At 34.1% G+C, this 15,494-nt stretch overlaps 1 protein-coding gene across 7 annotated transcripts in view; it reads right to left on the reverse strand.

Moving 5' to 3' along the window:
• FAM172A (family with sequence similarity 172 member A) overlaps window positions 1-15,494 on the reverse strand; it is a 264,470-nt gene that overhangs the window by 184,566 nt on the left and 64,410 nt on the right. For 6 of the 7 annotated variants that reach the window (XM_054003613.1, XM_054003615.1, XM_054003614.1 and 3 more), the window contains one exon: window positions 13,569-13,760. The exons of the other annotated variant lie outside the window; for it this stretch is intronic. In XM_054003613.1, the coding sequence (XP_053859588.1) occupies window positions 13,569-13,760 (192 nt within the window). The remainder of the gene's footprint in view (window positions 1-13,568; window positions 13,761-15,494) is intronic. 7 annotated transcript variants of the gene reach the window in all.

The following is a 15,494-nucleotide window of genomic DNA, read 5'->3' on the forward strand; positions in this document are numbered from 1 at the left end:
GAAACAGTCAATACACCTCCTTTATAATATATCACAAATTACTGGGCTCAAAGAAAACAGTAACTCAAAATAGTACTTTTCCAGTGCTGTAAAATACAATCAGCATTTCCAAAAACACAGAAGTCACATGCAGCTTCCGAACCCAAAAGACATAAAAAATTAACTATTATTTTTCCTGAATGTTCTACACCTAATATTCTAATTTATAAAACCGAAAAGTTACAACTAACTAGACAATTAGGATGTACTGTACCTTCCTTTACATACACATGTATATACCTGCATACATATACACATCTAGAGGCACTTGAGAAAATTTTAAATTGAAAAAATGTAAATTAGAGAAGAAAATTTGCTACAAAAGAAGTACTTGCCTATCTGCAAATGTAGAATGATCACACCATAAAACCACTACCATTAGGAAGTAAAGCAAAAATAGTGTTGATTACATTTTTAAATAATCTCTCAAAGAGAAACATAAGGACTTGAGAGAGAAATAAGTAACATTTTCAAAATACTAATAACATGGAACTGGTAAGAAGTCAAAGTAGCAAATATTTATTTTGATTGTCTTTGGTATTTATAGATGATTTTCTATTGGAGTCCTCGTCAAATCCTAAATAACCTCCCACAAAAATTTTTCTATAAATAAGGCTTGAAGAAAGACCTTCATTTCCACCAGAAAAACATTAAAACAATTCTTATTTATCTAAGATGGAAGGTGTTTGAACAGTTCAGTCAGCTGTACTTCCACTACTCTCCTGTCCTGAAATTTTTCATACCTGCATGAAACCATTTTTAGAGAAATAAATTAAATGTACCGAAAATCTCACAAAACAACGTATGTAGAGAAGGTGGATATACAGTATGGGATGGGGGGTTAATCTAAGTAAAAAATATCTGGATTGTGTTATTTTAAGAAAAGTTTCAAAATGAAATAAAAAAAGAAACACTGGACTAACATGGTGAATATAAATACAATTAATAAAATGAAAAATGCCAACATTAACAGAAAAGATCAAATTGATTACATTTTTCTAACACATAATCAAAGACAGCAGTTGTTTGATTCAATGTGAGGTATTAATCAATAAATGCTATTTTAATGAATTGCAGTAATAACTGTTTTCAGTATTTGACAATAACAACACTGTAGCATTAAAATGGAATCTCAGAGTCACTTATTTTTATCATCAGCTGGTATCTATCAGTTGAATATTAGCACTCAGATAGTCCTAAATTCAGTATAAATATCACTGTTCATGAACCAGGGCTGTCAAGTCTTGAAAATCCTGTATCTGATCTCAACCATGCGTGATGTGGAAGATGCATATTACACATGAGTAGCTTCTGCACTTCATGGTAAAGCCTCCTGTTATCAGCATTCAGGAACTCATTCCAGAGGACTCAATCACATTACCCCCAACATGGGAGGAAGAGCTGGGATTCAGAACACAGGCTCAGCACCGAGACTCAGCAGAAACTCAATCACCTGTCCACTGAAGCACCATGAATACATCTGCCTGTATTTTTAAAATTATTTTTAGAAAAAAGAATATTTATTTACACGCTAAGTATATCTACTTCTAAGAAAAGCTTAAAATGCCAATGGGTAACACCTAAGAGGAAAACTTTACAATAAATTATAATATTTAATACAATCATATTTTTTAGGATTCTTTTAAGTACTAAAAAGCAAGCAACAGTGTAAGACCATTACACTATTAAGTGCAACTCTGTCTTTCTCAGCTAAAAGGACAATTAAAATCAACAACTACCAAAAAGAAAAAAAAATGGAAAAAACCTTCAAGTTGTCTTCCCTCATATACCAGCATATATTTGCACCCAAGCTTCATTATCTGTTCTACTCTCTGAAGCAATCTGAAGTCTCACTGCCTTTGTCGTGGCAGAGAGAAAGCTTCAATGTAGCACACAATATAACAGGTTAAGCTTTCTGTGCCAATCTCTCCTTCTCCTAATAGGATTAGCACGGCAATATGCTAGAGCAAATGATTGTGAATATGCAAGATGGTACAGCTGGTCTTCCCCAAGAATAATCATTCAGCTGAATAGCCTCAAAACAGGTTTACTCCTTGGATGTTGCTGGGATGAAAGGAAACAAAATTTACAAGCCCAGAATTAAAAAAGAAAACTAACTATAAAAACCTCCTATACTTTGACATGCTTAAAAATTCTAGGTTTATAAAGGTTAACCAACATAAAAGAGATTTTCACCATCCCATTTTTTCCCACAAAGGAATCAATGAAAATTGAGTAATTCAATTTTCTTAGTGACATATTCCACCCTATTATGTCTAATTTCTCTGTTTAACTCTACACAAATGCACACATTTTTTTAATAAAATATGTCTTGTACAACTCCACTCTTCTCAAGAGGGAAAAGAATTGCCTGGGATGGGTAAAAATAAAGCAACACTATTTATTAATTTTGTATAAGTTATCTACCACCCTAGAGATTCCTTGAAGGGGAAGAACATATCTGAATTTCACCACAGAGTGCCACAGGCACAAAGTGAGATAAACTAAACAAGCACATCCTGAAGGGAGAGAAAATGCCTGCAGCAGTAAATGACCTACTACATACCTCACTCTCAGGGTTTTTGATGTTATAATTTGTTCATTTTAGGGAAAAGAAGACAATTACCCACAGTTTTAGTTTGTTTTAACAGAATTATTAAACTTTTAAAAGTTTTTGATCAAAAGGGACATACATAACTCCAAAGATCTTTGTATTTTCAAAAGGTTACAATCCTTTGCTAATTTGCATAACAAAGTCTTTGTCGTATCTATTTTCTTATTACCTGAAGCGGCAACGTGTATTATTAGAACAGTACTAAAGTAGTTAAGCAGAAAGCATATAAATTTTTTATTTGAATTCCTACGCATTAAAGTTAGTATCTTCCAGTTCAATGTATAGTAAATAAGGAGCAATTTCATTTAAATATGTATTTCATTATATGAATAAGTAAGTGTTTATCTCACCATTGAATTGTGAAGTGTTTTAAGTATTGATTCACTTGAAAACTCAGAGTATTGGCAATTTAGTGTAATATTAAACACATACAGATACCATATTTATACTGACACACTCTTTCCACGGTATATATTATAAAGAATACAAATTACACATTATAATACATTAAGATTGTCTAGGTGACAGTTTAGCCATGTGTACATATCTTAAGTCAAAAGACAATTTTATTATTTTAATAGGTATTAAATATTTTTAAAGGATAGTGAGTTGACTTCTTTAAAAAATATTTCAAAAGTGCAATCATATTTTTGATTCCTGACCTAACGTTCTCCTGAAGGAGAACAGAAGTGCTGGCTACTGATCTTTTTTCAAAAAGTAAAATGAAGCTAATCACTTAAGATTAGACCAATGAACAATTAGATAGACCAATGAACAATTAATAGGTCACCCCATATTATAGGAGAGGAATCTTAATAAGATCATTCCTCTTAAAATTAATGCTTCAAAGAAGTTGATGTGCTGGAGCATGTCCAGACAAGGGCAACAGAGCTACAGAAGGATCTGGAGCACAAGTAAGAGGAGCAGCTGAGGAAGCTGGGGTGTTTAGCCTGGAGAAAAGGAGGTTCAGGGGAGACCTTGTCAGTCTGTACTATTTCCTGAAAATAGGATGTAGCCAAGTGGGGGTTGGTCTCTTGCCCCAGGTAACAAGTGATCAAATGAGAGGATATGGCCTCAAGATATGTCAGGAACAGTTTAGATTGGATATGGCAAAAAATTTATTCACAGAAAGGGTTGTCAACCCCTGGCACAGGCTGTAGAGCATAGTGGTGATGTCATCATTCCTGAAGGCATTTATAAGATGTGTAGATGTGGCACGTAGGAATATGGTAGACTTGGCAGTGCTGGGTAAACAGTTGGACTCAATAATTTCAGAACTCGCCTTCAACCTTAATGATTCTATGATTCGGTTTATCATTGCTGACACTTTCAAAAATCAATATTCACACTATCATTGCCAAGATACCTGAACAGAAAATGTTGCCAAAAAAAAAAAATATGAAAGGTATTTGAAAATCTCTATTCCATTATCAGATAAGCACACTTGCATAGTTTATAACACATGAAAGTAAAGCCCAGCAAAGTTTCTATCCTAAATTGTACCACTCTGTGAAGGCACTGATTGCCCCACCACAGCTTTACTGGATGATCCCACATTCAAATGAGAGATACATCTGCTTCAGCAATCAGCTAAAACTAGACGTTACTTTTATGTACTGTACTCAGAGATAAATAACCATGAAGCTATGACACTTCCACAGACCCAAATTCTCTAAATCAAAACAACACTGGATTACAACTACACAATTACAACCACAAATAATTTCTGCATTTCCAAGTACAATCATACTAGTATGTATTTACCCGTTGATCTTTCAAATGACACACATATCATGAATTTAAAAGAAATCTGCAAAGAAACAGAAAAAGCCTCACTGCAATTTCAGAGCAATTAAAAAGTCACAGTTCCACAGCCAGCTTGCCAGAAGCATATCCCCAAAACCACACAGAAATACTCGTACCTTGCTGGACTGGAGATTAGTCTATACTTTCTTGCTAATGTGTTGTAACAAATCTGTATGCAGAATAATCTCTACCAAAAAACCTATTCCGGTGGTACAGATCTCATTCCAATGTAATTTACTAGAAAATACAATGTTGTACTTCTCAAAAACATTGGTTATGTACTTGCTAAAGCCTTGTTTAGTTACTGTTGCAGAGTACTGTCTGTGATTTCATTTCCCTTAAGAAAAAGAAAAAGTTCAAATAAGCAAATAATTGATGAATGGTAAGAACCTTTTATTCCAAAGCCATTTATGCATTATTCATTGATATTTTGTACAGTAGGCATATTCTACACTATGTATGAAAGCACCATTTTTAGTCAGGCTTTGCCTTTCAAAATAACTGCTTTAATAAAAATGATTATATGAAAAAATATCATTAAAAACTCAATAAATTTCTCCTAAAATCTGAAATTATCAAACACAATAACTGTAAAGCAAGATGAATTTCAGTGTAAACCTCTTCATCTCTTTAGAAATTAATGATCGCATATATAGAATGTCCATATAAAGCTATTTAGACCTAAATTTTAAAATTACTGAATGCATATTACAACATAAGCTTATTTATTAAGGTTCAAAGTTGCAAATGTTTTGTTAGCTAAAATGACTACTTATAAATGTGTGTGTAGGAAATGAGAAAGTTAACACATCTGAAGTTGTATTTTTATATAGAATTTAATCTCCATTCTTACAGTTATTAGACTACATAGACAATAAGACTACAAAATTAATGCACTGTCTTAAGTAGATCACATTACTTTTGAAGCAGTTTGATTCTGTAATACTGCACACACTCAAACAAAAGCTCATAGTCTGAAAAACAAACAGGAAGGAAAATACAGTAGAAGTGCAAACCTGACCTATCTCTAATATTTTCTTTTTAAACCTAGGCTACTCAAGAATCTTCAACTAATTATTTCATTTTATTGATAGCATTTTTCCTAAGGGAAGTTATTTTAAAAGTTTAACCTCTGAGCTAGTCATGGCTTCTCCTGCCTTTGAAAGTGTCAAGTGCATTGATTATAACTGCAGGAAGTGTTACCTTCTACCCAGAGAATCTCACCCTGCACAATCTTAAACACTGTCTCTCTCCCAAAATGGCTTTGATTCAGCAATTCAGACCGCTTCAGCTGATATTAAAGGCAGAAGCACCACAGAAAAGGGATCAGCAGTTAAAACGAAATACAAAGAGGAAAAAGCCCAGATCTTGAATATAGTACACCACAAAGCTTGAGAGAAAAGCAGTTTTGAAAAAGACATCAGAGTGACTAAAAAAGAACAACATGACAGAAATTAAACAAGATTTTTATGTTCCCCTTCTATGCATTTAAACTCATCTCAACCTCTATTGAAATTCTGATCATACCCAAACCCCAAGGCTTTTGACATACTTTCAAAAATCCACACCCCTTCTTACTCTTTTTTAAGTCACTGTTGGGTATCCAACAAGTTGAATGGGGGGGAAGGGTCATGGTGGGGAAAGGAAGAATCCTAATATGCATATGATAAAAAAGGCAATTTAAACTCATATTAAACTTTTTCCTTAAAACGACGGTGACTATTTTAAATGCTCACTGTGTGTCCTTAACCTAATACTTACCCAAGTAAAAAATTGCTGAAATAGTTTGACTGGAGAAAAAAATATTTTCAAGCCACATTTACCCAAGTATTCTTATCTTGAACAGTGATTTTCTTAGGTCAGTGACAAAGTACAAGTAAAATAACACAAGGTGCTACTGGAGTCTAAAACACAACAACCAGCAGAATAAAAGAAGACAAAGCCATCTCTATGTATGACAAAGTCATCTACATTATCAAATTATGTACCCTGGAAAACTGTAAGAATGTAATATACACAATTAATACAACAATGGCAAATGTATCTGGGAAAGGATGCTCTAAATTCCAAAGAGTTTTTTAGAATTGCAAGTGTGGGGGTTTTTTTCCAGTTCAGTCATGACAGGGCCAGGAGGTAATGATACATCTGCCACGATGCAACAAGCAGACCTGTCTTCTGTCAAGAGTTGAAATCATAAAGGAATAAGCTGTCGTTAGCAACCCCTCTCCAAACAGTAGAGCTGTCATCTCATTGTTTTCCTCTGTTGGCATGGGGGCTGGTGTGGGTTTATATACCCTGTCAGCTCAATATTAGTCTAAGCTTTTAACCTTTTCCTGAATTTCTGGCTTAACATTTTAACTCCTATACAGCTTATCATGCATTATTATGCATTTTGAGATCAATTAATATTGCTTTCAACTGTGCAATTTTCCTTCTATCTGCTTGGTGACTAGAATTTGAGAAATTATTAATCCCTCAAAAAAATTTTTGAAGTAATTAAATATACTGCTTTTCAAATTTTCTTTCCACAGTATGGTGGATTTAAAACCAATTTGACGCAGCTCATTATTTAGTAATACATTGTGATATTTGTTTATGTTTTTAGAGAGATCTCAAAAGATCATCCAAAAACTTTTAAGTTTTCTTAGTATAATTACCACAAAAGTGGGAGTTCTGAACACAGGTTTTCTCTGCTAAAAAGGACTTTACAAGCCACACTAGTTCTGTGGTTTAACAGAATGAGTAAGTCAAGTAGATATACCACAGACAGAAAAGTAGCATTTGAAATAATACAGTATAGCAAATTATTGCCCATTTTAGTGAAAGTCGACGGTTCAGTAATATAGCAGAAAACCCACATAAGATTATGATTCCTCTGGCACTGTAACTGACCATTAATAAATAAAGTAGGTATTTTAACATCCTTCTGCAACAATACACATAGAAGACATAAAAGGCACATGAATATTAGTATTCTGTGGCAGAACTAACTGCAGTGAAATGTCAGCTGGGTTTTTTTCCCAGAAAGTGTCACTTGCCCTTATTATTGATACTATGCTAAATTTGTATAAACTATAAGACCAAACCAAAAAGTATGTTTGTTTAACAAGATATTCTATACTTAGAAGTCAGATGTAGAAGTTTTTTTAGCAATAATTTTTGTTAGTGTAATTTAAACTTAAAATAATTTCTGGGCAATAATATGTAAATATCCACTATTTAAACTGACTGATTTTTATGAAGTGGAAAAAGAAAATAAAAAAGAGCGTGTGTTATCATACTAGTTATGAACCATTAAGACTACTAAATCACATTAAATTTATAGTGGGAAAATTTACTGCTGTTACACTGAATGATTTTGTTGTTTCATTCAACTGCCTTACAAAACTAATGACATATTTTACTGCATGCTGACAAAAGTAATAAACCTCACCAATTCTTAGTAAATATTGCCAACCTGACAGTTTTCTACAGATGAGTGACAATATTTTGACCAAAGAGAACAGAGATTGTAAAAAAATGAAGAGCAAGATAGACAACAGACAACTGAAATGGAAAACCATGTTTTACCAGTTATTAAGGAAACATTTCCACAACGAATACCCATCTCATGCAAAGCTTTGGCTTTTTGCTTGTTCATGTAAAGTCAGATTCTTAGGTGCTGCTCTATTTCATCTAAAAACTTGTCCAGGTTCTTCGAAGCACCTATTTTCCAGCAATATGTCAAGTACCAATTCTCCTTTAAATAATAATACAAGTATCTAAGATATCTTAATATCTGAATTTTAAATAAGGCAACAATTCTTTGATGGTTTGTAATTTTTCTTTAATAAATAAGTGACAGTTGCTATGGTTGAGTTTTATTAGCATGCCTGGGACCACAGCTGTCTTAGGTAACAAATGTACTGAATTTCCAAAGACTCAGAAAACACAGTATTTCCCTGTACTTATGCAGTAAGCTGATATCCTCTTTATTCCCTAGAGGAGAGATATCAAAGTAGTACTCCCAAACTTCACAATGTCCAACCAAGGCAAGCTGAGCTTGTTTCCCCAGTGAACAAATTTCCTCTCTAAGTACAACTTCAGCCTCTCCTTCTCTAACAAAGTGAACAAGGGAGCCCCTCAACAACCATTATGAAACCAGGACCGTAAAATGTTTAATTTTTGACATGCCAAGTTGTCCAAGACTGAGCACCAAGATGTTTCCTATTACCATCCGAGTAGCAGTTGCATCTGGACAGTTTTCCTTATCTCCTGTTAATGGGCCCATCAATGTCTTGCTGCATGACTCAGAGATAACTCCCTCCAGGAGCCGTTTCTGTTTAACAGGTGATTAAGGACACACCTGGTGACTCAGAATGATATCAGCCCATTGTGAGATGCTCTGCCCAGGGGGAGAAGCTAGGCGTTCCCACCTGGATAAATCCAGGAATTTCTAGACAGAAAGGCAGCCTTTCCACAGGTTTCTGAGAAGACACAGCAACCACATCTGCCACTCCAGGAGGACTGCAGCCACTCCAATTTGGACTGCTTACCAGCACGCTGGCCAAAGCGGGTGTCAGGTTGTATTCTGACTTTGTCAGTGGTCTTCCTTTTGTATCATTGCATGTATTTTTGTCTTTTTTCCCCATTTCCTAATAAATTGTATTTCTGACTTGGAGTCTCTCACTGGTTTTGCTTTCAAACCAGAACACAAGTATATGACCTCATCACTAAATTGAAGAATTTGCTTCTGTCTTTCATCACCTTTTCCTGGCACTACTTCAGTTATTGAATACATGATTAACCAATAACTCATCTGATAAGACCCTCATTGTACAAAACTGGATGAGCCATTTAGGCCAAATATATTAGAGACAGATTAAAATTACTCTTTTAATCTGCATTTATTTATTTATATCATTTACATTTACTTTTTTAATAAAAAGTGGAATATCTTCAGAGCAGAATTCTCATTATAAATGGAATAGTCACTCATTCCAGGGGAGAGACTTGGACTTCAGACTCTCATACACAAGATAACCGCTTAGGTCAAAAATCAGTGTTTCCCACTAGAGAAAGTTTCAGTAGAAAATTTATATTTTAACAAAACAGCAAATCTAGGCAGTATTTTTATATTTTTGTACTGTATTTACAAGACATCGCCAGTTTCTTTTGTTTTAAATATATTTTTTGTAAGTATTTGTTTTAATTTAGCTTTTGTTACATTCTTAGTGCCTTACTAGCATATTTTTCTTTTTCATACTTGTTTTTCTAAAATAGGTTTTGTCCTACCACATTTTAATGTATTTACATGTGTTTTTCACATTGCGCACAATTTTCTCCCTCCTTCTTTTCCAACAATCTGTTCTCTATCTAGTTGCTTATTTGTTCTCTTTATATTTGTTCACATTTAAACATTTCTTTTACACTACCAAGTTGCAATTTTCAAATTAACAAAATAATGTGATCTCTTCACATAAACCCTTGTCAACTAGTCACAATATCTCTTACACAAAAGATTGAATCTAAATAATAGGGGTAGATATAAAATATGGAACAAGAAGCGTTACCTACGGGAATTGCACAGATGAAAAGAAAAACATATATCTAGCTACTTGAATTCTCACCAGGATTTTTCTCTTCAAATCTTTTCTCTGCAATGTGCAGGAGCCCCAAAATACTAGCATTTTAAAATACAAAATTTTAAGTCCGTACATTGCTCCCTTGTTCCACACATGCTTGAGAAGTGGGGTTTCTTAATTCTTTTTTCCTCAAAAGTGTTGCATCAGCGAGAAATAGTTTCTAGTCTTCCTTTAACTTCCTGTTTAGAAGTATCAGTTCATCCTGCTCATTCCACTGCTCACTAATAACCCCAGCTGCTGCATCCCTGTTTTCAGTTTTTCTAAGAATTGAACTGAGAAAAGAAGCACAGAGAAAAGCAGCAAAGTTGTGGGGTTTGGCCTATGTAGAGGGTGGATTTTTGCTTGTGTGGGCTTTTTCTTTTTGAAAAGCAGGTATTTCTCAATTAGTTCCTGCACATAGGACATTCAAGCACTAATTTTGTGATTCTCAATTTTTATTTTTTAAATTAGAACCTTATCTTCAGCAAATATTTTAAGCTGGCTGCAATGCCTGCATGTTTTGCTAAGTCATGTTAGATAATGGGAATTTTCAAATACTACATATCATTATCCACTTAAAATACACATAAGTCTATCAGAACAAAAATCCATGTTCTCTTGTCATCAGCAGTGATGCTTTGATAAGGTCTGCTGGTTTCATTCAAGAATGAGACCTCTCCTTAGAAGAAACATGTGGGAATCCAGGACATCCCTCTGGCTGACCTGGCTGTCTTGAGACCCTGGCAGGGGGCTCGGAGACCTCGGCATGATCTCAAAAACACCCGTGGCTTAGATTTTAGCCTGTAGAAAAAACTGCCAACTTTGTATGAGGAATTGCAAGCCACAAGGGTTTGAGTAGTCTGGTAGTTGAATTAACACAGGGTGAAAAAGTAGAATTTTGGGGCTTTTTAGAATAGGGTTCAAGGGGAGAAGATGGAGGGATTTGGGGTGTCCTGACTTTCTTCTTGTTCTTCTTGTCTCCATGTCTTGGTGTGATGGTGACACTTTTCTTTCGGTTTAAGGTAGAGACACCAGTTTATGTCCAACATAAATAATAGATATTGTCACATTATTGTAAACATAGTGCACGTAGTTTTTAGTATAAAATGTAAACACTGCCCTAGAGGGCATACAGAGTACCATGGCCGACTTGCTAGACAGAGTTTAGCAGGTCAGAGAAAGAATGTTATAGATAAGAGAAAATAAACAACCTTGAGAAGCCGACCCTACGCATTCAGACTTCTTCTTTGGCCGCGCAGGCTGGGAAGCAAGGACTTTTACACTCTTGGGGTCACCTCAACACCTGGACCCCGGACCTTCTAATAATGTCGCATGAAGGACTAGCACAATTTTCATTCAGGCTATTTATCTTCTAGGCTAGTTATTTTCATTTCAAAAGTGATATAAATGACTAAAACAACTAGGGGACTGAACACCAGAAAAGGATGCAATTTTTACCATTATTTGTATTATATGGAGTCATTACATTCAGTCTACCATAATGTCCTGCATTTAGAAATGTAATTCATATGATCTGTGCCTGAAGCTGACATGATATCAGCATGTACCTATATGTATTCTCTTTTTAGTCATAACCAAATGATTCTAAATACTTTCAGTGCGGTCCAGCTTCCACAAAATATTGCCTTATCTAACCAGATACACAACCAATTCCCAGTACAGGGATTACAGGATACAAAAAAGTAGCAACACATTTAATGACATAAATGCATTTGATTTAACACAACTGAATACAACCTATTCTTCATTTTTCATGCAAAAAAAATCACTGTAAATAATATGTGTCCTAAACATTTAGTACATTACCAGAATTTTAAGATGCACAAAAAGAGACAGTAGATTTTACATTAACTGGAATTACTGAACTAAAGAGAACAAATTTAAAAACTGTATTAAGGAAAAGCTCAAAGATTAGAACACAAAGATTGATGTACCAATGTTATTTAATGATTACATTTTTGTGAAAACATTTTCTCATCCAACAATTGGCACTTTTTCCTGTATTGTTTTTTAAAGAAGCATTCAAAATGCAGAGATAAATAATCTGGTTTTAAGTATAACAGCCATTTGAGAAAACAGAGGTTTGATCTCTGTCATACTGGCACAAATCACTGCACAAAATAAATAAAAATAACAAACCGGCAAAAGAAATATAATTCTCCTCAACTAGAAATAACCCTTAAAAATGATCTGTTAAATTAGGGTTAGTATCCCTGTTTGAAATACTCGGTCTCTCATGTTACCCAAGACAGCAGCATCCCTAGGACAGAACAAAAATGTAAGCATGTAAACATGTACAAAAGCATGTACAAAAACTGAAGTAACTACAGCTATTTATGTTTCTTGGGAAATGTTTTGGAACCAGCGCTAGAAGACTCATACTCGACCTACCATACATCTGTACGGCACTCAGTAATCCTGAGGTACGTTTTATTCTGTCTAAATCTGAACCTTGAGTTAAAATGAATAAAAAACTTTATGTTAGGAAAAGATAAGCCTCACTTTCACAGGCTAGGTTTCTTTTTTTCACGAAGTGTAGTCTGGTGCTTTGATAGTGAGTAAAACAAACAAAAAATAACTTAATGGCCTAATGCTTTTGTATGTTTTCTTTCTTTGCTTTATTGAAAAAAACTACCATTTTTTATCCTGAATATTTTAAAGACAGCTGCAAAAATTATCCATCAACTGCAAAAATTAATCACCTAGCAAAATATGTAACAGTAACAATGACAACACTGATATTTACAGTAGAACATTAGCTTAACTTGGCAAATATAACAGAAACAAAGAGTCTTAAAAAAAGCTCTTCTCATGTTTACTACAGGAAGTTTCCTTTAGGTAGCAGGGTGCACATGATGAATTACTCCTGCAATGTTCCAATGACAAAAACGCAACACATATTGTCCACTATCTCTCAAATAGATATAACAAAATAGTGTCAACAAAATGTGAATGTCTTCTATTGTCAAATATTGATAAGTAAATCTGAATGAATCAGTATTTAGTGCAAATCTGAAAAAGACTGTGCCTTTAATAAATTCAGTACAAGCCCAGTAAAAACGATTGCTTGTTATCATGAAAGCTCATGTTATCATTAGATTACAGCAGTCATTGAGCAATAATATGTACAAATTAAATGAAATATAAAACAAAACAATCCAAATTGTAATAAATTTCTGTAGTGTCTTCTGCTGCACCACATCAACTGTTAAGGGCTCTTGTCATAGTATTGGCCATATTAAACTACATGGCGGCCCCAACACAATGTGACGTGCAACTAAATTTTATTTTACTGCAAGAACTTTCCTCTAGAAGAAAGTTCAAACAAAACAAAAAAGTATTCCTATCACAAATACAATGATCACACAGTAACATATAGAATACTGATAAAAAAATTAAAACATCACAGGTTCACAGTTCTTCATGCACAGGCACACACATGCACATCCACAGCACACACCTTACATCCTTGAACTTTCACTTACCTCAATAGCTCTCTTTATGTATGGTATCTGTGTCCCACTGTCCAGATCTTCATTAATTATGAGTCTCCTAGCCCACTGACCAGCTCTGACAACACCATTACCATGAATTAAGACCAACAGCTTGTCAGGATTTACTAATGCATCTTCACTCATAAAGATAAAGCTCTTTGGTTCAGTCTCAATTGCATCAACCTGCAGTTACACAGAGCACACATTTTAATGCATCAATATAATTCTTTGAAAGAAAATCTGCAGTTATAAAATTATCTACCAAATTTATATAAAAACATTCACCATTAAACAACTATTTCAATGCACGTGTGCCCAGGACTAAGTAAAAATAAAGCAAAACATACAATGTAACTCTGAAACACATAAACATACCACATTTTAGAACAGCAATCCAAGGGATATTTAAAATTAAGAAAAGGAGTAAAAGGTGTGCTTAAGCTTTGAAACATTGGTTGTTTACAAAATCTTACAGGAAAGGAAGAAAGTCCATAAATGAGTAATAGGAGGTGGCGAGAGGGAAAGGAGTAATTTCTCACTTCTGATATGCCTGAAGCAACAATAAATTCTTACATAATATGAAAAAAAATATCCTGGAGAGTTCCAAATCAGCACCTTAACATAAATACTCGATAAGCTGGATACATATAGGAACCAGTACTGTAAATTTGTTTGTTACAAATTTAATAGGATAGGTCTAATAAAATATCAAAATCCAATTTGGTTCTAAATAATAGCTTCATTAATAGTCCCCCTGTACCAGGGTCAATGCTTAGCTACTTTGCTGTAGGAAGAGATCAACAATTAGCCTTGATATTCAGCAAATTGCAACCTAATATCACATAAGTAGCACTTTTTCTTCAATACAAACTAAATTTTTACACTTGGTTTAGCAATCCTGTCTCAAGACAAAAGAACTATCCTGATGCAAAAAATATTAGGGCAAAACAAATCTTCATGTCTACTTGTTCTTCTCTTTCTACTATATGAATACATAGAAAAGAAAGAACAAAACAGGCACATCTCCCCCTCCTACTGTACTCCACACCCCTCCACCTCCACAGCCTAACTGTCCATCTCCTAGGAACACTCCCTGCAATAGAGAAGAAAAACAGATCAGGTTATGATCTCCATGTTGAAAAAGAAGGAATTGGCTATTTGGATTAGTTTTGGTCGTTTTTTCTCATATGTGGGTATGAATTCTTAACTACCCTTAGAATAGGAGAAATTAATTCTGCATGCATCTTCAGACTTTTTTAATGTAAGTCCTACCAAACCTTTTTTTTAATGAAGTCAATGAGGCTACTTGAACAAAACAAATTTGTAAATGAAAGAATGGTCATGTCTCTCTTCAGTATTTGCCATAGCACTGAAGACCTTGATCGTAAATAAAGTAATATCTCACATGCCTCAGAGTTTGCACAGGAAATGTACTCTTTCTCTCACACTTTGTGCAAAAATAGAGAATACGGTAAAGAATATGTTCTATTGAAAAGACTGGGGCTACAGTCAGATCATGTTGCTGCTTCTGAAATAGCAGTATTGACACCTTAAAAGGTAAAACAGATTAGGTAAAAAGTCAGTCAACATTGAATCTCAGATAGTACTTGGCAAGGTTTAAGTGACTTCTACCCATAAACTGAATATTTACAACACTATAATTAGGAAAAAAAATTGTGTATTTGCATTTCAGACTAATGTGCAACTTAGCTGTAGGTTTTAGCACTTTTACCACTTTTTAGTACTAAAGTTTATATAGTAATATATAGGAAATACTAGCACTTAGTAGTCATATGTATTAGAAGATACAGCTAGTTCATATTTCTGCAAATAATTTAATTTTAAACAGCTAAAATTATCTACCAAGATCATAAAAAAATTATTTTTGAGTCTTTTCCCAAAATTAAACACATTTAG

Source organism: Vidua macroura, chromosome Z (genome assembly GCF_024509145.1).
Source record: "Vidua macroura isolate BioBank_ID:100142 chromosome Z, ASM2450914v1, whole genome shotgun sequence".
NCBI classification, from domain to species: domain Eukaryota; kingdom Metazoa; phylum Chordata; class Aves; order Passeriformes; family Viduidae; genus Vidua; species Vidua macroura.